Source organism: Macrotis lagotis, chromosome 1 (assembly GCF_037893015.1).
Source record: "Macrotis lagotis isolate mMagLag1 chromosome 1, bilby.v1.9.chrom.fasta, whole genome shotgun sequence".
Lineage (NCBI taxonomy): Eukaryota > Metazoa > Chordata > Mammalia > Peramelemorphia > Peramelidae > Macrotis > Macrotis lagotis.
In genome coordinates this window covers 921692377-921719262 of record NC_133658.1, presented here as the reverse complement: position 1 = coordinate 921719262, position 26886 = coordinate 921692377, and the positions used below count along the sequence as shown (strand labels likewise).

The 26886-nt window shown below is 33.1% G+C and overlaps 2 protein-coding genes across 2 annotated transcripts; both read right to left on the bottom strand.

Annotated features, from left to right (window-relative positions):
- Positions 1-1718: 1718 nt before the first annotated feature.
- LOC141509418 (olfactory receptor 2AJ1-like) lies at positions 1719-2681 on the bottom strand. Its single transcript, XM_074218965.1, has one exon. The coding sequence runs from the start codon at positions 2679-2681 to the stop codon at positions 1719-1721; it is 963 nt and encodes a 320-aa protein (XP_074075066.1).
- A 19304-nt stretch (positions 2682-21985) lies between these two features.
- On the bottom strand, positions 21986-22954 carry LOC141509410 (olfactory receptor 2AJ1-like). Its single transcript, XM_074218951.1, has one exon. The coding sequence runs from the start codon at positions 22952-22954 to the stop codon at positions 21986-21988; it is 969 nt and encodes a 322-aa protein (XP_074075052.1).
- Between the last annotated feature and the right edge of the window lie 3932 nt (positions 22955-26886).

Sequence of the window (26886 nt, the reverse complement as noted above, 5' to 3'; positions counted from 1 at the left end):
GAAGAAAGACCCAAAAATATTGCCTTTAATTTTAAAAATAAGTCATCTTATTATGTCATCTGGCTATCTCATATATTTTATATAATTTTTTCTTCTTAAGGATATAATTTCCCTTTCAACACATTCAATTTAGATCAATGTATAGCATGGAAACAATATAAACACTAAGAGACTTTGTTGGGGGTGTGAGGGGAGGGAAGCAAGATTAGGGGAAAAAATCTAAAATTCAAAATAAATCTTTCACTAAAAAAAGAGATAACTTCATTTTTTTTTTACCTGGAAAGGTATAGTTCTTGCAGCTTGCATTAATTCTGCTTACTTAATGGCCAATTGAATTTTGATATGACTATAGGAGAAACCTATATTGACTGTATAATTTTTGACATTGTGCATTTGCAATTTTATACTTAAATATTACTTATATTTTGCTTTCAAATTTTTATTAATTATGGTCATGTTGATAGATAATGCTGTTGAAGAAGTCCATAATAAAGTTGGAATATTATAATTGAAAATGTTAGAAATGTATGAAATTTAAAAAAAGACAAAATTTTTTATTAATCAGTTATATTTGTATTTTATGGGTTTATTACACATGGTGCTTTACTATTTTTTGTTTCCATATTTGTAAATTTATTATTTTATTTAACCTCTAATTACAAGAAAAAGTAATTTTTAACATTTGTTTTAAAAAGTTTTTGAATTCCAAATTCTCTTCCTGATTGCACTTTCCCTTCTCATGAAGAAGGCAAGCAAATAGATATAGGTTATACCTATACAAGCATATAAAGCAAATTTCCATGTTAGTCATGTTGTGAAAGAAAATATAGACCAAAAAACACCAAAAGAAAAATAAGGAAAATAAATGAAATATGGTTCAAAAATAAATAAAATAAAATTATAAAACAGTCAAATTTATTTTTAAAAAGTCATTCCTTATTAGACAAATGGTCAAAGTATACACAAGGAAATTTGTAGATGAGGAAATTAAGTTGGATACTTTGAAAGGTAATTGATAACATCAAGATACACATGTACATGAACATACGAATTTATATATGTGTATGCTCATACCATATACAAACGATTTAAGCACATTGAATAGATTTTGAGTTTCTTATGATTTAGTATAAATTAAAAAATTCCAGAAAGGCAAATAATAGATGGATTATATTCTATATAGGTGGAGAGATGAATTCACACATCAACCAATAATCCAAAATCCTAGCTAATTTTATTCAATTATTCAATGGAAAACGCAAGATCATCTGCAAACAGATGAACACAAAAGATCTTTCTATATATTAAGAATAAAAATCTTTTCTATTGTCAATGGAGAAGAAAGGAAGTTTCTGTGTGAACATGGGTAAGGGTTTCTCTTTGTGTTTGTGTGTGTGTGTGTGTGTGTGTGTGTGTGTGTGTGTGTGTAGGTGTGTGAATATAATACCTTCTACTTATGAGATGTTTGTCTAATACAGGACATGGAGCATATATCATAGCATCATTCTTGATATAAATTTTACCAGAATTCATGAAATAAATAAAAAAATGAATAGATTTTGCTTGGAAAGGTGAATAGGTGATTTAGTTTAGTTGACTTTGTTATACATTTAAAGGTAATAAAAAATAATATTTTTGGTGTCAACCTTGAAAATTCATGAACACTACTTGGAATGCTTTCCACACATTTCCCAATAGGTCATCCATGGGCATTCAGTCTAATTTTTAAAAAAATATGTATTTCTGTGATTTAGTGCTTTACCTAAAAACTTTTTCAGGGCAGTTAAGACATCTTTATTTCTGAGACTGTAGATGATAGGGTTGAGCATGGGAGCAATAATGGTATATGAGACAGCTAAGACCTTGTCTTGACCTGGAGTATGAGAGGCCTTGGGTCTCATGTATATGAAGAGACCAGAACCATAGAACATGAAAATCACAATCAGGTGAGAGGAACCAGTAGAGAAGGCTTTTTTCTGGGCTTCTCTAGATTTCATATGAAGCACAGTACAAAGAATCTGACCATAAGAGGCAAGAATTATGAAAAGGGGAATTACAAGGCAAAATACAGCACCCATTGTGACTCCTCCTTCATATGGTGAAGTATCAATACAAGAGAGTTTCAGTAAGGCTGGGACTTCACAGAAAAAGTGGTCAATAACCCTTGTTCCACAAAATGAGAGGAGCAGTACATAAATTGTATGAAATTTAGAGTTGATTGTTCCCCCAAGCCAGCAGCCAGCAGCCAGAATGACACTGATTCGATGGCTCATGAGGATGGGATAGCTCAGAGGGTGGCAGATGGCTACATAGCGGTCATAGGACATGGCTGTGAGAATAAGGCATTCTGTTCCAAAGAAGGTGGAATGGAGGAAGACCTGGACCCCACAACCTGAAAATGTGATAGATTTCTTGCCAGATATGAAGTGACTGGCCATCTTGGGAACAATATTCGAGGTGTTCAAGACATCAGTAAAGGAAAAATGTTTGAGAAGGCTGTACATTGGAGTGTGGAGCTGGATGTCAAGGTGAATAAGAAGAATCAAGACTGTGTTTCCCATAACTGTCATCATAAAAACGATGAGAATAAGTGTTAAGAATAACAAATCATGTTGATTTGGCTCCAATAATCCTGATAGGATGAAATCTCTGCCAGACGTCTGATTCTTTTCTTCCGTCATGATCCTTATTTCCCTTGACTAACTAAAGTCCAAAAGATAAGTTTTCAAAAGGGAAGAAGATTAGATTAAAAGAAAATGCAGTACAGTCTGTGTTTATAAAGTGACAATTTTCTACAAAATTTATTTTATTGATTTAAGTCAGTAAATGGCAATTAAAAGGAATCAATTAAATGAATTACTTGAATTTACAGTTCTTGGAATTATAAATTCAATGAAAAAACAATAAAAGTGGCACCTATGGGTATTTTTCAATGCAATGAAGAGAACAAAAACTATTGGAATTTTGACAAACTATTTGTAAAATATGAAACACACCAGATTCATAGGAAAAGTTTCCTGAGACAACCAAGATTATTTTAGTCATATCATCATCATGATAACCATCATAGTTATTTTTCAAAATTAATTTTATTTTTAATTTAAAGACAAAAACAAGCACTTCCAAAGTGTATAATTAAAAAAAACAGAACATGATTATTCATGAAACTTCAATTGAATTTGAACTTACTATTCCTTTTAAATATATAATAATGTTCATTGGTAAATTTCTTTTATCCCTTTTGGTCTTCCCACCCTCCAGTGTGCTTAAGAGATAGTTATGAATGAACACAAATAGGCACATACATGTATATGTTTGTTTGCTTTTCTGAACATTTTTATATGCATTTGTATTTATCAGTTCCTTTTTAGATGCAGATAGTGTCTTTCTTCATGTATTCTTTATTTTTTTATTTATTTATAGTAGTCAAAATGTTAGTCATTATTAAAATAATTTTGCTGCTATTATATTACAAAGATTTAAAATTGCCCTTCGTTAATTTATGCAAGATTTTACATGATTTTCTAAAATCATTAAGTAAATAATTTTTTTTATTATTCAATAATTTTCCATCACAAATGGCAAGAATTGTTCAGCCACTTGTCAGTTGATGGGAATCCCTGTAATTGCCAGTTCTTTATGAATACAAAGAAAGATGACATAAACATCCAATTCATATTCATAGATATAACTATTACTTAGTTTCCCCCTATGTATTTTTACTCACTAAATTCTTTCCCATTCTCTCCATTACTTTAGTTTTGCCCTTAATCTCCTACTCCCCTTCCCATCTACCCCTCCAAGAATATTAATCCCTCCCTGACTTCCACCCATCCTGTTTAAATCACATCCCACTTTTAGCCCTATTCTCCCAAATCCAAATCTAAATAGGCTTCTAAATGGCCCTCCCTGGACCTTGTCTCTCAGTTTTCTTACCTCTCTTCATGTTCAGATTTCCTCAGTGTACACATTGTTTACTCTTCAACCCGGATCAGAGTAAACTTCCAACATTCCATTTCTCCCTCTACACCAATTTCCTCTGAGTTAGTTCTTCCTTTCATATCCCATTTCATAATATAATTGCTCCATTATTTTTTCCTATTCAATTTTGGTTTTTAATCACCTTATAATATACAATGACCCAATCTGTCTTTCAAAATATTTTAGTAATGATTACAGTTTCCAGAATGTAGATAAATATTTTCACACACACACACATATATGTATATGTGTGTGTATGCATATGATGATGTGATGATAGATGTTTTTCTTGAAGACTGTGATATCAGGGAGATGATACCAAGACAAGCAAGTCAATTGGATTTGAGATAGGGAATGCTGTGCTAAGTCACCTGCATTATCGCTATTTCACTTGCAAACATGTCCATATATACATAATAATTGTAAATAGATGCACACACATAAATAAATACAAATATACATGCATAATTGTTCGACACTAATGAATGCCTTATAATTATTCTTTAATGTATTTGTTTTATTTCTTCTTTTTTATATAAAATTTTCCATTGGGTTCTAGTTTTATTTTCTGTTTTTACAAATAGCTGACAACAGTTCAGTTCATCAAATATCTATTTTTTTCATTCATGATCATAACCAATTTTCCTGGTTAAGTAGTTTTTGGAGTGCAAACCTTGTTTATTTGCTTTTCAAAATATGATGTTCCAAACCTACTGTCTTTTAAAGGAGAACCTAATAGGTCTTGTGAAATCCTTACTGTATTTTCCACAGTATTCAAATTATCTTCTTTTCTTGTTGCTTGCATAGTATCTCTTTAATCCATTAACTTTGAAACTTGACTAGGGCATTTCTCCAACTATTTCTCTGAAATCTCTTTCAAAATGTGATCAATAGAGTATTTTTTTTCTACTTCTATTTTCTACTGCTCTATCTAGACACTCCAGGTAATATTCCTCAGTAATTCCTAATAATATCATCAGTAGTCTAACAATTTTATATCCCCTTTACTTGATTTGTTCTCCAGATTGTTTTATCCCTAATAAGAAGTTTCATATTTTCTTCTGTTTTTCTAATGTTTTTATTTTGGGGGGTCTTATATTGTTAATCAGTTCTTCTTGCCTAATTCTAGTTTTTGGTACTATTTTTCTACAGATTTTTGAATATCTTTTTCCAATTGATTATCTTTCTTTTCAAAGTGTTTTTGGATACCTTTAATTTTTCCTAATTTTTCCTCAATTACTCTTTTGATTTAAGAATTCCTTTTTAAGATCTTACAAGATTTCTTCTGGGACTTGGAATCACTTAACATTTCTCTATAGGGTAAGAGTGTCTGTTTCTTTGTTTTTTACTTGTTTTTCTCTGTTTATGACTCAGCTCCTCTTTTTCATCAAAGTAGTTATCAAAAGTCATAATAATTTTCCGTTATTCATTTTTTATTATTTCATTATTACAATAACATTTTTAACTCCTGTTTGAGAATTTTGTTAGCCTAGGCCTTGACTCCTTCTTGCTGTTATTTTCTGAATTCTGTACAGGGATCAACCTCAATGAATTTCATCCTTTCCTCCACGGCATTTGGAAACTTCAGCCAAACTGTCCCTAGAAACCTTTTATTTCCCAAGTACTTCACTAGGCATATGATCCCTCCTCCTCATCCACATTCATATTCTGGGATCACTTCTGGCCAATTGAGTTGAAATTTTTGTGGCCTGGTCTGCTTTCCAGTTGAGATGCCCTTAGGGACTTTTTTGTGTTATTCTAGTCTTGGAGAAGTCTACCCTTCCCTGAGGTCAAACTTCAGCCTACTGCCTTAATAAGGCCCTCTCCTTATTTTAGGAAGACAATTGTTTTAAGTCTTTATTTTTGCTGATCCAAATTCATTTCTTAGTGATTTTGTTAGTATCTGTGGAGGAAATATGGAGAACTAGAATTTTTTTTTATCTATTTCATAATTTTCCCCAAATTCTTCTTTCTTAAATGCATCACCAGTCCCAGTAGCAGTAACATCATTACCATTGCCATCATCATACATAATGCTTTGGGGAGAGCACCATCCATAATCCCAGGAGGACCTCAATTGAAATCTGGCCTCAGATACTCTGTATTTGTTCAAGTCACCTTAATTATCTCATATTCAGGGCCATATCCAGTTGTCCTGATACATAACTGGCCACTGGCCCCAGATACCAAAAAAGATGAAATTGAAGCTATTGACTTAAGGGAAGCTAGGTGGCATAGTGGATAGAGCACAGGCCTTGGAGTAAGGATTATGGTAGTTCAAATCTAGCCTCAGACACTTGACACTTCTTAGCTGTGTGACCTTGGGCAAGTCACTGAACCCTGATTACCGCAGTTCCAGGATCTTCTCCAATCATCCTGATCAAAATCTCTCTACTATATGTAGATGACTAGGGAAAAGAAAGCAAGGCTGGTGATTTAGCCCAGTTCATATTCTTAATCTATTTCATGTGCTTGTCATGCCATTACATTCCTGATGTTGTGGTATTCTTGGGGACCAAAGGACAAATATCATCATCAAAGAGAAATGAAAAACAATTTCTCATATGCAAGATTCCGATGAGTGGCAGATTGGATTTGTCTTACGACAAAATATCATCTATTTTCAATGATCTTTTCTATATTTTGCCAAAGATTTCCAATTACATTTAAAAAGAGTTTGGACAAGAATTTTAAATTTGTGTTGCCTGTAACTCCTGGCGACAGCTAAATCCTCTGATTTACTATTTGCTACCTCTCACACAATGATTAAAATAGAAAGTGAGATGGAATTGTAATCCTGTACTGGCCTTTTTCAAAACTAAAACAATCTGAAAACCACCAAAATGAATGCGCAGTTTCAAAAGTAAAGGGGAAAAGCAGCTAGCCTCCTAAAACATCTGGAAAAGACCAAAAGACCAAAGAGAAGACTCCATTGATTGAGGTTTGGTCTCAGTGAAGTGAAACATCTAGAGGCTTCACTGATTCAACAGACTTCCTTGAGTGAAGTAGTTGAGATCACAAAACATTTTATCTCACCTTTACATCATTCACACCTTCCAAAACTTTCACTTCCCAAACTCTTACCTGACAAATTTTTATGCAAAGAACAAGAACAGATGACTGAGTAGGGGAAGACTGAAGGACACTTCACTGTTTCTAGAAGTCAGACCTAATGGTTCTGACCAGATGTGATCCCTGGAGGTGGTTGTCCATGAGTAGAAGCCAACAAAAATTGGGTGGTGTGTTATTACAGGAAGCATGAAAATTTAACTCCAAACTTGAAGGCTAATTTTATATTAGTCCTAGAAGTCACTGGAATAGCTAAATGTGTGTGTATGCCCAGAGGGAGGGGGGTGTGTGGAAACAAGGTGACACTGTAGATAGAGCATCAGGCCTGGACTTAGGAAGACCTGAAACTAGGCTCAGACACTCACCAGCTCTTGTTTGCCTCAAATTCTAAATTTGTTCTGTGAGCTGGAGCAGGAAATGGGAAACTGTTCCAGTATTTTTGCCAAGACCCCCCCAATGGGATAATGAAGACACAGAGATAATTCAGAAATGACTGAACAACAGCAATCAAAACAGGGTCTTAGAATAGTTCCACAAGAAACACAAATAAGTTTCTTGTACAATATTGTTCCACTTAAACAATATTTATGGTTTTCATAAACTTCTGAATTGACAAAGTACATTTTACACATTATGGAAAGTCTTATGCATGAGTTCAATAGAGATAAAAAAAAGGCTTTGTTAACCCCTAGTTTGCCTCTAATTGACTTAATTGAAAAATTAGTCTTTTAGTAATCAATCTTTCCTCATAAATACTTATATAAAAGGGTTTGTGGACACTGCCCCAGCCCCACACTCATAGCAAAGGCTGCTTATTCACTTCTCAGATCTTTATCTAGGAAATTATTTATATAAATTCTAACAAAGATTATGCAGAGAAAAACAAATGATAATATAACAATATGACTGCCTTTATTTTCATAAAAACCATGTCTGAAGTTTTCTTCAAGATAGTAAAATCTGCATTTTAAAAATATTTTAAAATTCAGTTCTCTTTTTATTCAAGATAAAATGATTGTACTTAGAATAAAGTATTGAAATATACCTGTGTGACCATAGTATCCATCTTCCAAGCTTAAAAAGTGTTTTGAGGAGAGGCTAGGTGGCACAGTGGATAGAACACCAGCGCTGGAGTCAGGAGTACCTGAGTTCAAATTTGGTCTCAGACACTTAATGATGACATGTGTGGCCTTGGGCAAGCTACTTAAACTATTGCCTTGCAAAAACCTAAAAAAAAAGCTAAAGAAACTGTTTTGAATTTTTCTATGATAAGAATTTAGTAATTTAATAACTTTTTTTCTTCATGAGTTTCCTATGGCTTGCTTATAAAGTTGGTGTGGCCCACATGTTTGGTAATAATGATTGGGTTTTTTTCCCCCTTTGTTATTGAAGAGAATCAAAATGCTAACGCTATGTTAAGAGATGTTAGAAATATCTGACTTTGTGACTTGGAAATCTCCAGAGCTTTTGTCCACTATCCAGAACCTGGGTGAAGCATGTGGTTATAAATATGATGAACAATACAAATGAATGTCCCTGGGCAACCAAATTTGGATGTAATTTTCCATAAGCCCTCAGGACTGATGGCATCAAAGGCTGTGGACAGATCTATTACTACTGAATACACACCTCTCTTCTGCTCCTGGTAGCTATAATAGCTAACATCTATACAATGCTTATTCTTTTTCTGACCCTGTGTTAACTGTTAATTGTTTTAGAGTTCTGATCACTTTGGAGGGAGGTGTTATTTTTATCCTCATTTTTTAAAGATGGGTAAACTAAGGCAAAAGTAGTTTAAATCTATAGTTCAGAATCATATACAGTAAAGACATGTCTGAAGTCAGGTTTTAAGTCAATCTTCCTGTCTCTAACTCTTGCACCAGTTACTGTACCACTAACATACCCTGGGCAAGGAACCATCCTTTTGTCAAAGAGGAAATTGTACTGGAGAGCAATTCAGTAGCATTAAATACTGATCTCAAAACAGGGATGCTTCCAAACTGTTTTCTTTAACCACTCTGCCCAAATATACATTTTTCAGTTTATTTTATAATGGACACTTCTTCTCATTTGAAAACATTATTCTAAGAAGCTATAGGACTGATGCTTGGAAGACAGTCCACTTGGAAATGAATCCTGCATTGATAACCAGTCACTTTGCATTAATTAAATTGCAGACATTTTCATTTTTTACAATTTTTTTTCTCAATTTATGTATTCAGGACATATTAACATAGTGTTTTTTTTTTGGTTTGCTTTTTTAGATTTTTGCAAGGCAAATGGGGTTAAGTGGCTTGCCTAAGGCCACACGGCTAGGTAATTATTAACTGTCTGAGACCGGATTTGAACCCAGGTACTCCTGACTCCAAGGCCGGTGCTTTATCCACTACGCCACCTAGCCACCCCCAACATAGTGTTTTGATTGGTTATAGCTGGACACACTAATTTATTTCAAACATGGTGAGGCCATTTTGTTCTTCTTCGAAAAATAAGGACCAGAAATAACCAACCATTCAACCAATTTTACCCTTCAGTCGTTTTTCCTTTCTGTCTGTTTCTTTTTGTAATACCACTTGGGGTTTTGCTGGCAAAAATCATGCCTTGGTTTGCCATTTTCATCTCCAGCTTATTTTATTGATGGTAAAAATGTGGTAAACAGAGTCAAGTGATTTGTCCAGAGTCAAAAAGAGAGTAAGTGAACAAGACCACATGTGATCTCTGATAAATAACTCTTCCTGACTTCAATCCCAGCACACTATCCATTGTGCAATCCAACTGCTCAGTCAAAGGTTAGAATCATTTTTTTCAATGTTATCTACTCTTTAGACATATGCATTTTATTTTAGTTGAAAAATCATGAGTAAAATCAATTAAGAAAATCAGAAAAAATTAGGGCAATGATTAAATTTCTGTTAAAATTTTCATTTTTGCAAAAGTAGACTTTTACATATTTGCAAATACATTTATATCTATATTCTTACCAACATATGTATGCTTCCAGGATGACCTTTTGAACTATTTGAGTTATCTGGAGATATTGTGTCCTTTAGCTAGACTTACTGGTAACAAGGACTTTATTTTGCACTGACATAGCTTTTGGAAAATGTTAACAGAGCCTGAAAGAAAATTCTTTCAACAGGTTGCCAGAAAATACAGACATCAGGAATATTGTTTTAACAGTGTAGCAAAAATATCCAAATCTTCCAGCTGCTTTAAATACTTATGTTCTTTATTATAAAATAATTAATTTATTTTCATCCCTATGAACATGTATATTTTTACATTACAAAATTTCCTTCCACCCTCCCTTCCCATCCCCTCCACACAGTCCCACTAAGGTTAGAATTGTACATACATATTTTGGTTTTGCGTTTTTTGTGGGGGGCACATGGTGGTTTTTTTTCCCATATTTTTTTTTTTGGTTTTTGCAGAGCAGTGGGTTTAAGTGACTGTCCAAGATCACAGAGCTAGGTAAGTGTCTAAGGCCAGATTTGACTCAGGTCTTCCTGACTCCAGGGCCCAGTGTCTATCATTGAGTCACCTAGCTGTGCTGTAAATACATATTTTGAATAAACATGTTTACATATTAGTCATTTTTGGCATGAGGAATTAGGGTTAAGGGAATGAGATACATAAGAGATAATTTTTGTAAAGTGTTCATCAGATTCTGAAGGGTTAATTTTTGGGTTTTTTTTGCTGTTTTTTTGTTTTTCTTCCTCTGGAAGGGGACAGCATTCCAGTATGGTTATCCGAACTCTGTGAAGTGCTGAGAGGAGCTGCTTCCAATAAGGTTGATCATCTCACAATGTTGTTGTTTTCTTGGTTCTTCTCCCTTCATTCAAGATGAGATCCTGTAAGTCATTCCATTCTTCTCCAGAGTCTGACCATTTATGATTTCTTATAGAACAATAATATTCCATAGTATTCATCCTAACTTGTTTAGCCATTGCTAAATTGATGGACAGCCCATCAATTTACAATTCTTTGTCATGTCAAAAAGAGCTCCTACTAATGTTTTGGAACAATGGGACTTTTCCCATTTTTTATAATTTCTTCTGCATATAGATGTAGAATAAGAATCCCTGGGTAGCGAGGTATGAACAGTATAATTGTTCTTTTGGTAGAGTTCCATATAGGTCTCCAGAAAAGTTGGATCCTTCACAACTCCACCAGTAATACATTAATGTCCCAATCCTTGGACAATCTCTCCAACATTGATCATTTTCCCTTTTAGTTGTCTTGGCCAACCTGATAGGTATGAGATGAAACCTCATTGTTATTTTATATTGCATTTCTCTAATCAATAATGATTTGGATCATTTTTTCATATGATTATAAAGAGCTTTAATTTTTTCATTTGAAAACTGTCTGTTCATATGTATTGACCATTTAAACTGGGAAATGACATGTGATCTTATAACTATCATGCAATTCATACATTTTTAGAATGAGACTTTTATCTGACCTCCTAGTTGTCAAGATTGTTTCCGAGCTTTGAGCGTCCCTTCTTTTTAATTTTATACTCAAAATCATTTATTTTGCAATTTATGCTGTACTGTAATTCTTTGCTCATAAATTCATCCCCTTTCCAAAGACTGGATAGATAATTTCTTGGTCTAGTAATTTATCTTTGGTCTAAATCTCTATGTCTATATCCTGTATCCATTTTGACCTTATTTTGGTATAGGGTGTAAAATGTGGGTCTATGCCAATATTTTGCCATACTACTTTCCAGTTTTCCCAGAAAGTTTTGTCAAATTGTGAGTTCTTATCCCAGAAGCTGAAATTTTGGGGTTAGTCAAATAGTGGACTGCTGTAGTCATTTACTGCACTTTCTTTTGAATCCACTGATCCATAACTCTATTTCTTAAGCAGTACCAGGTAGCTTTGATGGCTGCTGCTTTATTGTATAGTGTTAGATCTGGTAGAGCTAGGCTACCTTCCTTTACATTTTTTTCCCATCAGTTCCTTTGCTATTCTTGCCCTTTTGTTGCTCCAGACAAATTTTGGTATTGTTTTTTTCTAACTTGGCAATTTGATTAGCATGGAACTGAATAGGTAATTTAATTTGGGGAGATCTGTCATTTTTATTATATTAGCTCAAGCCAACCATGAGCAATTGGCATTTTTCCAGTTTTTTAGATCTGACATTATTTGATTGAGAAGTCCTTTATAATTGTGGACATACAATTTCTGGGTTTGTCTTGGCATGTAGATGAACAAGTATTTAATGTTGTCTATAGTTATTTTAAATGGAATTTCTCTTTCTATCTCTTGTTCTTGGACTGTGTTTTACACAAATAGAAATGCTGATGATTTATTTGGATTTATTTAGAAGTTGCTACTTTGTTGAATTGTTTAATTGTTTCAAGGGATTTTTTAGAAGATTTTCTCAGGTTCTCTAAGTATACCCTCATATCATCTGCAAGTTGTGAAAGCTTTGCTTCTATATTTCCACTTCTGATTGCTTCAATTCTTTTTCTTTTCTTATTGTAACAGCTAGAGTTTCTAACACTATTTTGAAAAGTAATGGTGATAATGGGCATCCTTGTTTCATCCCTGATTTTATTGGAAATACTCTGAGCTTATTTACATTATATACAATATTTCTTGATGGTTTTAGATAGATACTATTTATTATTTTAAGGAAAATTCTATTTATTCCTTAACTTTCAAGTGTTTTAATATGAATGTATGTTGTATTTTATAATGGCTTTTTAAGCAACCATTAAGATAATCATATGATTCCTATTGGTGATATTAATGCTCTGAAATCCTAAGCCCTAAAGAGATTCAAACAATTGGAGAAAAGATGAATCTGCAATGAAATAGAGTACTACCAAAATTTCCTGAGAAAACATATACTAGTTGTTAGAAATAATTTCTGAGGCTACTTTTACAATTGAGAAAACACCATGGAAAATCTGAAACTGTGTAGAGGCCATCTCAGTGAATATAAAAAGAATGAATAAAAAGCTGGGACAAGACTTAACTGATTAAATATGATAGGTGAAAGCAATCGAGATGTCATAGATGAGGATGATGATATGGAGGGCTGTACCTACAACAGGAATAGGGAAGTTTAGGAGAAATTTGGTATGAGAGGAAAAAATTCATCAGTAATATCATGGGCATATTGAATTTTCAATAATTTAGGGTCATACTTTGAAATGTGCAGTAAGCATCTGTTTCAATTGGATTTTTGGATTGGAATTCTGGTAGCTATATTCAAGTGCACATATGTTTATCAAAGCTTACATATGTCTGTGTGTGTGTGTGTATGTATATCGATGTATTTTGTACTTTTGCTTTGTTTGCATGAAAACTTCATTTGTATTGTGATCCCCAGGAATCTGTAAAGTGAAATTTAGTTTATAATGTTTCTCTATTTGAAGCTACAAAAAGTCTCTCTGCGTCAGAATCACAATAGGCCCTAAAAAAAGATGGTTGATTGCTTCTCAGACTGAGAAACAAAAAAGATCTGATTCAAATTTATAAGAATAAGAGCTGCTTTTTAATCGATGAATGATGAAAGATCATAACTAGGAAGAGAATGGGAAGAAGGATATCTGAAGCTGAAATCTGATATCCCACTTTATTCTGTATTATTGTTATTTGGTCTATGAGAGTCTGACTTCTTTATAGAAGGTTAACTTCCCCATTTCACAGGAATATAGACCAGTCTCATTAAATCAGTGTGATCATAAAATGTTCAGCTTGAGAGAGTATTTTAAGCAGTTGTCTAAAATTGGATTTTCCAGTGAAAGCTGATAAATTTTCTACTTTCTTGATTGCCTTGAACTTTGGAAAAGTAATTTTGCAAGTCTGCATGATTATGCAAAATCACTGTGGATGGAATTGTGAACTGATCCACTCCCTGGAGAGCAATTTGGATTATGTCCAAAGGGTAATAATACTGTGCATACCGTTTGATACAGCAATAACACTATGAGGTTTGATTGTAAAGAGATCAGAAATGAGAATTAAAAAAATCTGTTTGTGTGTGTGTGCGTGTGTGTGTGTGTGTGTGTGTGTGTGTGTGTTTCTGTGTGTATGCTTATATCAGTTATTTTGCAATGGTAAAAAATTGGAAATTGAGGTGTTGCTAATCAATTGAAAAATGGTTAAACAAATTATGCTTTATGAATGTAATGGAGTTCAATTGTTCTATAAGAATTATGAACATCTGACTTCAGACTTGAATTAACTGATACTGAGAGAAAGTATACAGAATCAGAAATACATAGTTTACAGCAATACTATATGTTGATAGGCTTGCACTTCTGAGTATAACAATGGTGAAGGAAAATATTAATGGACTTATGATTGATCAAAAATTCCTTCCACTCTAGAAAAGGATATTTATCATTTTCTATTTTTCATATTAATTTTAGTTTTCTTTTGCTTTTCTGTCTTATTTTTATTTTTTCCCTAGTATGTTTTGATTCTTCAATAATAACAACTTTTCTCTATGTAAAAGCCTGTATAGAGTGCCTGGTCTGAAGACAGCAAAATTCCTCCTGTGATCAAATCTACCCTCAGACACTTAAAAGCTGTATGATCATGGATGAGCTATTTAACCCTGTTTGACTCAATTTCTATTCCCCAAAATAAGCTGAAGAAGGAAATAGCAAGTTTAATATATTTGCCAAGAAATTGCCAAGTGGAATCAAAGACAATCTGAAATGACTGAACAACAATTTGATAAAAATTCCTAACCTAGAAAAATGTCAAATTGGTCTAAGAATGACTGGGCAGAGATAAAAAGCACCTGAATTGCAAAGCACACATATAGTTCTTACTTGGTGAAAGATAGGATCTTAAGTACTATAAATATAATTTATTACTATTTTCTGTTATTTTTGCCATTGAATTTAAACTAATTTATTGTATAATATTTGATTTTAAACTGAAATTTTATGTATATTATCTGAAATTGATATATTCACTTTCCAACTCATGATTTCAAAGATCCTTTTGGAATATTAATTCTCCTCTTTTAAAATACTAAAATCACTAAGGTACTCCCATATCTAAAGCCTACATTTGAATCCCTTTCTATTCCTTCATCTTTCTGTTTGGTTTTTGTTTTGGATTTATTCAAGGTTAGGTGGCTTGCCCAAGGTCACACAGCTAGGTAATTATTAAGTGTCTGAGGTTGTATTTGAACTCAGGTACTCCTGACTTCAGGGGTGGTGCTCTATCCACTGCGCCACCTCTTCACCCCTCTTTGATGTTCCTGGAAATCCTCCCAAAGTAATTAAGTCCAGAGAATATGCAATTGAATCTACGTATCCATCCACTGTTTCAAAGATTGCATTGATTCAACAATGCAGTAATTCAACATTCCATGAAAAGAATAGCACATAATAACTAGAAATGGCAACATCAAAGAAAATCGTTCATATTGACTTGTAATCTCTTGATTTAGTTAACTTGTAACTAAGATGGTCATGGTTAAGTACCTGAATAGGGTAGAATGATTCTAGAACTAGAGGTAGTGGTTTGGTAACATTTAAAAGCACCTCCTATATTTGGGGATAGTGTGTAGCCATTGTGGATTTTTCTTGACCAATAAAAATACTGTAGTAGATTGCCATTTTCTTTCTCATCTCATTTGAAAGATGAGGTGTCTGATGGAAGATGGGTTACCTTACTTACCTAGGGTCACACAATAAATGTCAGACTCCATATTTGAACTTGGGTTTTCCTGACTTCAGGTCTGAAAGTCCATTCACTGTGACATATAGTGGTCCCTTAAGTAGCAACATTTTTAGAATGTTGTTTCATTGCTACTTTCATTGCTACTATTAAGACAATCATGTTGATCAGTTTTAGGGAACTTTATTTTATTTTGCTTTAAAATTCTTTGTCATAAAAAAGCCTCTTTGGGAGGACACTGACATATGTTGGGGGATTTTAGGCACAGTAAAAATAAAAATTATCAATACAATATTTTTGATAGGTATCAAGAGCAGTGGGTAAGACTAGCATAGGGGTCGGGAGTTAAAGTTTCATCACTCAATAGCTAAATGACAATGGCTAAGTTACAACTTCTCAATTCACCAAAATGTAACATAATAAAGATATTTCTGATCTTTTTGGTAGAGGGGCTTTCAACATCTAGGCAAGCACAAAAGAGAACCAAAACCACAAAAATGAAAATTTTTAGCAGTATTACTTTAGATCTAAAGTCAAAATATCTTAGGAAATATCCTGCTATTTGAGTCTCCTGTTTGAAGATTAAATCTTCTGTTTAGCTCAAGTCTTCTCATCAGGAAAGATCGAAGCCACCTATTTTCCTTTAAGGTCCATTTTTTTTCTCCCACAAGAGAAGGTTCAGTTTTCCTGGATCAGTTGTTTCTCCTGGATGTATTGTCCAGGTCTCTTGCTTGACCAATGAGGTATTTTGCCTTTTCCTCTATTTTTTTTTAAGTTTTGTTTAAGGAGTTCTTGGTGTATCATGAATTCATTAGTTTCTGCTGAATCCAGTCTTTCATTCAGAGAAGAAACTGCAGCTTCTGTTCCATTTGGTCAGTTCTATTTTTCAAAGTATTTTTATCTCTTTCCATTTCCCAAATTGTGTTTTGGAGGAAATTATTTTCTTGTTACTTTTGTCCTATTGTAATTTTAAAGGATTTGTTTTTATTCTGTCATTTTTTGTTGCAAGATATTAATTCTCTCTTATTTCTTTTACCAATTTTTTCATTTGATTTTTAAACTTCTTTCTGATCTCTCTTCTCAGTTGTCTTTCTGGGCTGGAGATCAATTCTCTTCTCTGAAGCATTACATATATTTTCTCCTTTGTCTTCCTTCTTTGAGTTAGTATCTTTATCTCAAAGGCAACATTCACTAGACCCTGATCTGTCCTGTCCTTTCTTCATTCTGGGATGCTATGTTTCTCTGGGCTCTTGGGTTTGGGGAGGGAATGGTTCACAAACCCTTGGTTTTGAGAACTCTAGAGGCACTACTACAAAGGCCTGCTACCACTGTGGCGTTTCTGAGGCTTGAACCCTCCTATCATTGCTGCTGTGTGCTGGGTTTCTGTTCTCTGTCTTGGGTGTACCTAAGATTCCTCACCCTCCCACCCCATGCAGTAACAGAACTTGCTGGAAGACATTCCTTTCTGATTTCATGGGGGTTCTGTGGATACAAACTCTATTCAGATGCTTGGTTCATGTCAGTTCTGAGGAAAAGGCAGAAGAATTTAAACATTGCCTGACTTCTCTCCATCATCTTTCTCAGAAGTCCCTTACTGGTTATCATAAACATTTTGTGTTTATGTAAAAAGTTGTAGGAAACAAAGAAAATGCTTGTCTGGAAATTACAGTCAAGTTACATAACAAAGAAAGTTAAGTTTTTAAAAGAAAATCAAAGGGGCAAAAGTAGTAAAAATTTGTTATGGAGGAATAAGAGAGAAGCAACAAGACAAATATAAATGTAGAAAAATAGCTTGGAGGGATAGACAGAATTAGTAATCTTAATTGTAAATGAAAATGCTGTGAATTCTCCAATAAAACATAAGCGAATAGCAGAGTGGATCAAAAATCAGAATCTTGCAATATGCTGCTTAAATGAAACTTATTTCAAGCAGAGTGATTCATATAGAGTAAAGGTAAAAGGTTGGAGTGGAATATATTTTGCTTCAGCCAAAGTGAAAAAAGGTAAGGGGAGCAATCCTTATCTCAGGCAAAGTAGCTGCTAAAAATAGATCTCATTAAAATAGGAAAGGAAGGAATCTATATCCTTGTAAAAGGTACCATAGTCTATGAAGCAGTTTCAATTTTAAATATGTATGCACCAAAGGTTATAGCATCCAAATTGTTAGAGGAGTAAGTAGCTAAATAAGTTAGCAGAAGACAAAGACAGCTAAACTCTACTGGTGGGAGATCTCTCTCAGATTTAGATAAATCTAACCATAAAATAAAGAAGAACAAAATTAAGGAGGTAAAGAGAAAGTTATAGAGCTTTGGTGGAAATTGAGTGGGGGAAAGGAAGGAATATACTTTTTTTCTGAAGTACATGGAACTTGCACAAAAATTGACCATGTACTAAAGCATAAAAACTTATAATCAAATACAGAAGGGCAGAAATAGTGAATATTTCCTTTACAGATCATCATGCAAAAAGAATTAAGAGGCAATAATGGACCATAGAGAGACAGAATTAAAATTTATTGGAAACTAAATAACCTCATATTGAAGAATGAGCAGATCAAACAAATTATAGGTGGAATTAATGATTTCCACCTAGAAAATGACAATAATGAGACAACATACCCAAACTTATAAGATACAGCCAGGGCAGTTATTAGGGGATATATTATATCCTTATCTCCTTACATAAATAAAATAGAGAAAGAGTAAAATCAATGAACTAAGCATGCAACTAAAAAAATTTAAAAAAAGAAACAATCAACAACCCAAAATTAATTACCAAATTAGAAATCTTAAAAAATGAAAGTGAAATTCATAAAATAGAAAGTAAGAAAATTATTGAACTATTAAATAAAATCTAGAGTTGGTTTTATGGAAAAAACAAAACAATAACAATGAAAACACTTTGGTTAATTTGATTATAAAAAGGAAGAAAAACAAATTAATAGTATCATAAATGAAAAAAGGTAAACTCTCCAAAAATGAGGAAGAAATTAAAATAATAATTTAGTATTATTTTACCCAAATGGATGCAAATAAAATTAATAACCTAAGTGAAATTGATGAATATTTTCAAAAATATAAACTGCCCAGTTTAAATGAAGTGGAAATTAAATAGCTAAATAACCCTATCTCAGAAAGAGGCATTCTACAAGCTATCATTGAACTCCCCCCAAAAAAATCTTCAGGACAAGGTTGATTCACAAATGAATTATATCAAGCATTTGAGGAACTACTGGTTCCAATTCTACATAAACTCATTTGAAAAACAGGTGAAGACAGACCTCTGCCTAACTCCTTCTGACACCATTATTGCCCTGTTACCTGAACTAGAAAGAATCAAAACAGAGAAAGAAAATTATAGACCAATTTCACTGAGGAATATGGATGCAAAAGTCTTAAAGAAAATCTTAGCAACACATTTATGGCAAGTTATCCCCAGAAAAATAGACTATGACCAAGCAATATTTATCCCAGGAATGCAGGAGTGCTTCAATATTAGGAAACTATTAGTATAATTGACTATATCAATAACAAATCTAATAGAAATCATATGATTTTCTCAATAGATACTGAAAAAGAATTGGACAAATATATTACCTTTTTCTATCAAAAACACTACAGAGCATAGGAATAAATGAATTGTTCCTTAGAATGATAAGCAGTGTGTATCTGAAGCCATCCATAAGCATTATATGCAAAGGGAAAAAGGTAGAAGCATTTCCAACCTGATCAGGGGTGAAATAAGGATACCCATTAGCACCACTACTATTCAATATTGTCTTAGAAATGTTAGCTTCATCAATAAGAGAAGAAAAACATAATTGAAGGAATCAGAATTGGGAAGGAAGAAACAAAACTTTCAATCTTTGCAGATGACATGATGATATACCTAGAGAATCCTAAAATATCATCTAAAAAACTACTAGAAATAAGCTTTGGTATATGTATGTGATGTAACACAATTGTTCTATTAAAAATCAGGAGGGATGGGGATTAAGGGAGTCCTGGAAGGATTTGCATGAACTTATGCTGAGCAAGATGAGCAGAACCAGAAGAAAATTGTACACCTTAACAGCAACATGGGGGTGATGAGCAATCTTAATTGACTTGCTCATTCCATCAGTGCAACAATCAGGGATAATTTTGGGGTGTCTGTAATGAAGAATATCATCTGGAACCAGAGAAAGAATTGGAGTTTGAACAAAGACCAAAGACTGTGACCTTTAATTTTTTAAAAAAATTATCTTGTTATGTAATTTTGTTGTCTCTTATACTTTATTTTTTCCCTTAAGGTTGTGATTTCTCTCTCATCACATTCAACTTAGATCAGTGTATTCCATGGGAACAATATAAAGACTAACAGACTTCCTTCTGTCAGGAGTGGGAGGAGGGAAGTTAGATTAGGGGAAAATTGTTAAGTTCAAAATATATAAATTATTAAAAAATAAAAAATAAAAACTACTAGAAACAATTAGCTACTTCAGCAAAATCACAGGATATGATACAAACCCTTATATGTTCTCAGCATTGCTATATATTATTAGGAAAATACAGCAGTGAGAGCAAGAATGGAAAATTCCGTTTAAAGTAACTTCAGACAATATAATATACTTGGGAGTCTACATGCTAAGGCAGACTGAGAAACTCTATGAAAAGAACTACAAAACACTTCACACACAAACAAAAACATTTAAATAACTGGGCAATTATCAGCTGGTCATGGATAGACTGAGTTAACATAATAAAAATGGTAATTCTACTAAATTAAATTATATAGTGCCCTACCAATCAAAATTCCAAAAAATTACTTTAATGAGTTAGAAAAAATCCTTAACTAAATTCATATGGAGAATCAAAAAGTTAAGACTTTAATGGGTTTAATGAAAAAATTTCAAAAGAAGCTGGCTTAGTCTTACCAGATCTAAAATAAACTGTCATCAAAATTGTCTCGTGTTGGCTAAGAAATAGAGTAATGGATCAATGGAATAGATTAGGTGCAAAAGAGACAGCAGCAAGTGATTATAGTAATCTGTTCTTTTAAAAACCCAAAAAGCCCAGCCTCTGGGAACACAACTCTCTCTTCAATAAAAACCATTGGGGAAAATTGGAAGTTAGTATGGCAGAAACTTGGAGTAGACCAATATCTCACACCCTATACCAAGATAAGATCAAATTGAGTACAGGATTTAGACATGAAAGAAAATATTATAAATAAATTAGGAGATCAAAGAATAGTTCACATATCAGATTTATGAAAAGGGAAACAGTTTATGAAAAAGGAATAGATGGAGAACATCATAAAAACAAATTAGATAATTTTGATTACAATACATTTAAAAACTTTTGCATGAACAAAACAACTATAATCAAGATTAAAAGAAATGTAGTAAATTGGGAAACAATTTCTAAAACTACTATTTCTAACAACAGACTCATTTTTAAAATATATATGCAACAGAATCAAATTTTTTAAAAAAACAAGTCATTCCCCATTTGACAAATGGTCAAAGAGTATGCAAAGGCAGTTTAAAGATGAGGAAATTGAGTTGGATAGCTTGAATGACATTAACATAATACACAAGTACATGAACATATGCATTGATATATATATATATATGTGTATATGTATGTTTGTAGTATATACAAAGGATTTTAGTACATTCAATGGATTTTGAATTTTTTATGATTTAGTATAAATTAAAAACTTCTAGATTGAAAATTTATAGATGGAATACATTCTATGTAGTAGAGAGATTAATTCAAATATCAACCAATAATCAATAATCCTAGCTAATTTTATTATTAGAGTAATAGTTCTTATTAAAGGAAAAACCCAAGATCACCTGCAACCACATGATCACAAGTGACCTTTCTTCACATTAAGAAAAAAATTTTTTTCTACTGTCTATGGAGAAGAAAAGTAAATTTCTTTGTGAATGTGGGTAGGAGTTTGCCTGATTTTGTGTGTGTGTGTGTGTGTGTGTGTGTGTGTGTGTGTGTGTGTGTGAACATAATACCTTCTACATATGAGATTGTTATCTAATATAGGAAATGAAATCTATCATAACATCATTCCTGATATGAATTTTACAAGATTTCATGAAGTAAATCAATAAATGAATAGATTTTTCTTGGAAAGGAAAATAGGTGATTTGGTTTAGTTGATTTTGTTGCACATTAAAATGTAATAAGAGACATGTCAACCCCCCAAAATTCATGAATCTACTTGAAATGTTTTCAACACATTTCCCATAAGTCATCCATGGGCGTTCAATCTAATTTTTAAAAAAATGTTTATTTCTGTGACTAAGTGCTTTGCCTAAAACCTTCTTCAGGGCACATAAGACATCTTTATTTCTGAGGCTGTAGATGATAGGATTGAGCATGGGAGAAATAATGGTATATGAGATAGCTAAGACTTTGTCTTGACCTGGAGTATGAGAGGACTTGGGTCTCATGTATATGAAGAGAGCAGAACCATAGAACATGACAATCACAACCAGGTGAGAGGAACAAGTAGAGAAGGCTTTTTTCTGGGCCTCTTTAGATTTCATATGAAATACAGTACGAAGAATCTGACCATAAGAGGCAAAGATTGTGAAAAGGGGAATTAAGAGGAAGAAAACAGCAGCCCCTGTGACTACTCCTTCATATGGTGAAGTATCAACACAAGAGAGTTTCAGTAAGGCTGGGACTTCACAGAAAAAGTGGTCAATAACCCTTGTTCCACAAAATGGGAGGAGCATTATATAAGTTGTATGAAATGTGGAGTTGATGATTCCCCCGAGCCAGCATCCAGCAGCCAGAATGACACTCATTCGATGACTCATGAGGATGGAATAATGCAGGGGGTGGCAGATGGCTACATAGCGGTCATAGGACATGGCTGTGAGAATAAGGCATTCTGTTCCAAAGAAGGTGGAATGGAGGAAGACCTGGAACCCACAACCTGCAAATGTGATAGATTTCTTGCCAGATAGGTAGTTACTGGCCACCTTGGGAACAATATTTGAGGAGTTCAAGACATCAGTAAAGGACAGATGTTTGAGAAGGACGTACATAGGAGTGTGGAGCCGGATGTCAAGGTGGATAAGAAGAATCAAGACTGTGTTTCCCATAAGTGTAACCATGAAATTGATGAGAATAAGTGTTAAGAATAACAATCCATGCTGGTTTGGATCCAATAATCCTGATAGGATGAACTCTCTACCAGATGTCTGGTTCTTTTGCTCAGTCATCATCATTTCGCTTGTCCATCTATAGACCAAAAGACAAGTTTTCAAAAGGGAAGAAGATTAGATTAAAAAAAGTAAAGCACAGGGTCTGTGACTATAAAATGACACTTTTCTACAAAATTTATGCTATTGATTTAGATCAATGAAATGCAATTCAAAGTAATCATTTAAATGAATTACTTGAATTAGCAGTTCTTGGGATGACAAATTCAATGACAGAAGTGCTGGAAAAAAAAACACAGTGCCTCATATGGGTATTGTTCAAAGCAATGAAGAGAAATGGAAATCCTGACAAACTGTTTGTGAAATATGCAAACACACCAGATTCATAGTAAAAATTTCCTGAGTTAACTAAGGATTATTTTATTCATATCATCCTCATCATGACCATCATGATCAATATCATAAATATTTTTAAATTAATTTTATTTTTAATTTATTGAATAAAACATGCAATTGTAAAGATTGTAATTAAAATGATTATATAGGAAACTGCAAATGTATTTTAACTTACTATTCCTTTTAAATACATAATAAAGTTAATTGGTAAATTTCCTTTTTTTTTCCTTTTTCTGGGTCTTCCCTTCTTCCAGTTTGCTTAAGAGATAGTTATTAATAAACACAAATAGGTATATACATGAGTATGTGTGTGTATTTCTGAAAGATTGTTTTATATATATTTGTATTTATCCGTTCATTATTTAGATGCAGACAGTGTCTTTATTCATGGATTTTTATTTTTAATTTATTTATCTATAGTAGTCAAAATGTCTTAGTCTCTCAAAGTCATTCTTAAAACAATTTTGCTGCTATTACATTACAATGATCTCAGTTTGTCCTTCATTACTTTATACAAGATTTTCCATGACTTTCTAGGATCACTGAGTAAATCATTTTCTTTTAAGATTCAAAAGTATTCCATCACAACCAAACCATTAGACTTATTCAGCCATTTGTCAGTTGATGGGATTCCCTGCAATTATCAGTGTTTACTAACACAAAGAGAGATGCTGTAAATATCCAATTCACATTTATAGATATAAGTACTATTACTCAGTTTCCCCCATTTTTACTCACTAATTTCTTTCTCACCCTCTCCTGTTACGTTACTTTTGCCCCAATTCTCCTACTCGTCTTCCAATCTACCCCTCCAAGAATATGAATCCTACCTTGACTCCCATCCATCATGTTTAAATCACATCTTTCTTGTAGCCCTGTTCTCTAACATCCAAATCTACATAGGTTTTAAATGTCCCTCCCTGGACCTGGTCTCTCAGTTTTCTTACCTCTCTACATGATAAGATTTCCTCACCATTCCAGTGTATGCATTGTTTATTTTTCAACCCAGATCAGAGTAAACTTCCAACATTCCATTTCTCCCTCCACACCAGTTTTCTCTGTATTAGTTCATCTTTTTCATATTCCAATTTATAATATAATTGCTCCCTGTTAATTTTTCCTACTCACTTTAGATTTACCTCATTATACACAACTAGCCCAATCTGTGTTTCAAAGTCTTTTAATAATGATTACAGTTTCAAGAAAACTGCTAATTGGTTTCACATACATATATAAGTATATATATATACATATATATATATATATATATATATATATATATATATATATATAGAGAGAGAGAGAGAGAGAGAGAGAGAGACATATACATACATATGATGATGTGATGATGGCTGTTTGTTATTTTTCTTGAAGACTGTGATATTAGGGAGATGATACAAAGACAAGCCAGTGAATTGGATTTGAAAGAGGGAATACTGTGCTATGTAACCAGCCTTAGCACTACTTCACTCACAAATATGTCCATACATACATAGAAATTGAAAATACATGCAGGCACATAAATACATACATACATATATAAATGAGTTATCATTTGAAGCTAATAAATGCCTTATGATTATTCTTTAATGTATTCTTTTTATTTCTTGTTTTTATATAAATTTTCCATTGAGTTAATTTTTTCTTGGTTTTTACAAATAGCTGAAAATTGTTCAGTTCATCAAATGTCCATTTGTTTGGGTTTTTTTTCACTCATGATCATAACCAATATTTCTGGGTAAGTTATTAATGGGTGCAAACCTTGTTCTTTTGCTTTTCAAAATATGATGCTATAAAACCTACTATCTTTTTTTTAGGCTTTTTTTTTGCAAGGCAAACAGGGTTAAGTGGCTTGCCCAAGGCCACATGACTAGGTAAATATCAAGTGTCTGAGACTGGATTTGAACCCAAGTACTCCTGACTCCAGGGCCGGTGCTTTATCCACTATGCCATCTAGCCGCCCCTAATCTTTAAAGGAGAATCTAACTGGTCTTGTGAAATCCTTACAGTATTTTCCACAGTATTTAAATTGCCTTTTTTCTCATTGCTTGCATAGTTTCTCCTTAACCTAGTAGCTTTGAAACTTAGCTATGACATTCCTCCAACTTTTTCTCCGAGATCTCTTTCAGAATGTGATCAATAGATTATTTTTTCTGCTTCTACTTTATCCTCCTCTATCTAGACACTCCAGGTAATATTCCTTAATAATATCTAATAGTATCATCAGTTTTCTGACAATTTTTATATCCCATTTACTTGAGTTGTTCTCCAGATTAATTACTTTGTCCCTAATAAGAAGTTTCATATTTTCTTCTATTTTCTAATATTATTTCTTGGTGTCTTATATTGTTAATCAATTCCTCTTGCCTATTTCTAGTTTTTAGAACCAAAATGCTAACACTATGTTAAGAGTTGTTAGAAACAGTATATCTGACTGTGTGACTTGGAAATCTCCAGAGCTTTGTCCACTATCCAGAACCTGAGCAAGCATGTGGTCATAAATATGATGAACAAAACAGATGAACATTTCCAGGCAACCAAATTTGGACATAATTTTCCATAAGCCCTCACTCAGGACTGAGAGTGTCAAAGGTCATGAATAGATTTATTGCTATTGAATACACAACTCTGTTCTGCTCCTGATAGCTATAATAGCTAGCATTTATACAATTCTTACTCTTTTCCTGACCCTCTGTTAACTGTTAATTGATTTATATTTTTGATCGCTTTTGATTCTCACAACCCTTAAATGGAGGTATTAGTTTTATCTTCATTTTTATAGATGTGTAAACTAAGGCAAAAGTAGTTTAAATCTATAATCCAGAATCATATGGCTAAAACATGTCTGAAGTCAGGTTTTAAGGCAATCTTCCTGTCTGAATCTGTTGCACTAGTAACTGAACTGTACCAGTAACTTACCATGGTCAAGGAACCATCCTTGTGCCTAAAAGGAAATTGTATTGGAGAGCACTTCAATAGCATATACTTATTGCTTTCAAAACAGGGATGCTTCCAAACTGTTTTGTCTGACCACTCCTTCCAAATTTACAGTTTTGAGTTTCTTTTATAGTGGACACTTCTCATTTGAAAACTCTCTTCTCACAAGTTACAGGACTGAGTCCTGGAAGATAGCCCCCATGGAAATGAATCCTGCATTGATAACCAGTCACTTTGCATCAATTAAATTCTAGACATTTTCATTTATTTTCTTCTATTTGGTATCCAGGATAACTCACATCTATCAATTATTCTCTCACTTTATGTATTCAGGACATATCAACACATATATTTTGATGAAGACAGTCAGCCTTTGAGTTTTTTATTCTTTTCTTATAAATGATATTTTCCCAATGCATTAATATACTTTTGACTGAATGGACTGAGGATAAAGTACAGATTATTTTATTTTAGGTTGCTGACATCTGATCGTACAAACTAGGTGTCATTCTCATTTTCTCAGTCCACTCCACCAATTTGTTACAAAACCTCTCATTTTTATTTCCATAACATCTCTTGGATATACCCCTTCTTAACTCTACTACTGCCATTATCACCTATTATCTGAATTATTACAATTATTATTCAAAGTTTCTTTCTAAACC

Excerpts from the sequence above, each read along its gene's own strand:
- LOC141509418 (XM_074218965.1), bottom strand. The coding sequence starts at position 2,681 with ATGACGGAAGAAAAGAATCAGACGTCTGGCAGAGATTTCATCCTATCA.
- LOC141509410 (XM_074218951.1), bottom strand. The coding sequence starts at position 22,954 with ATGATGATGACTGAGCAAAAGAACCAGACATCTGGTAGAGAGTTCATC.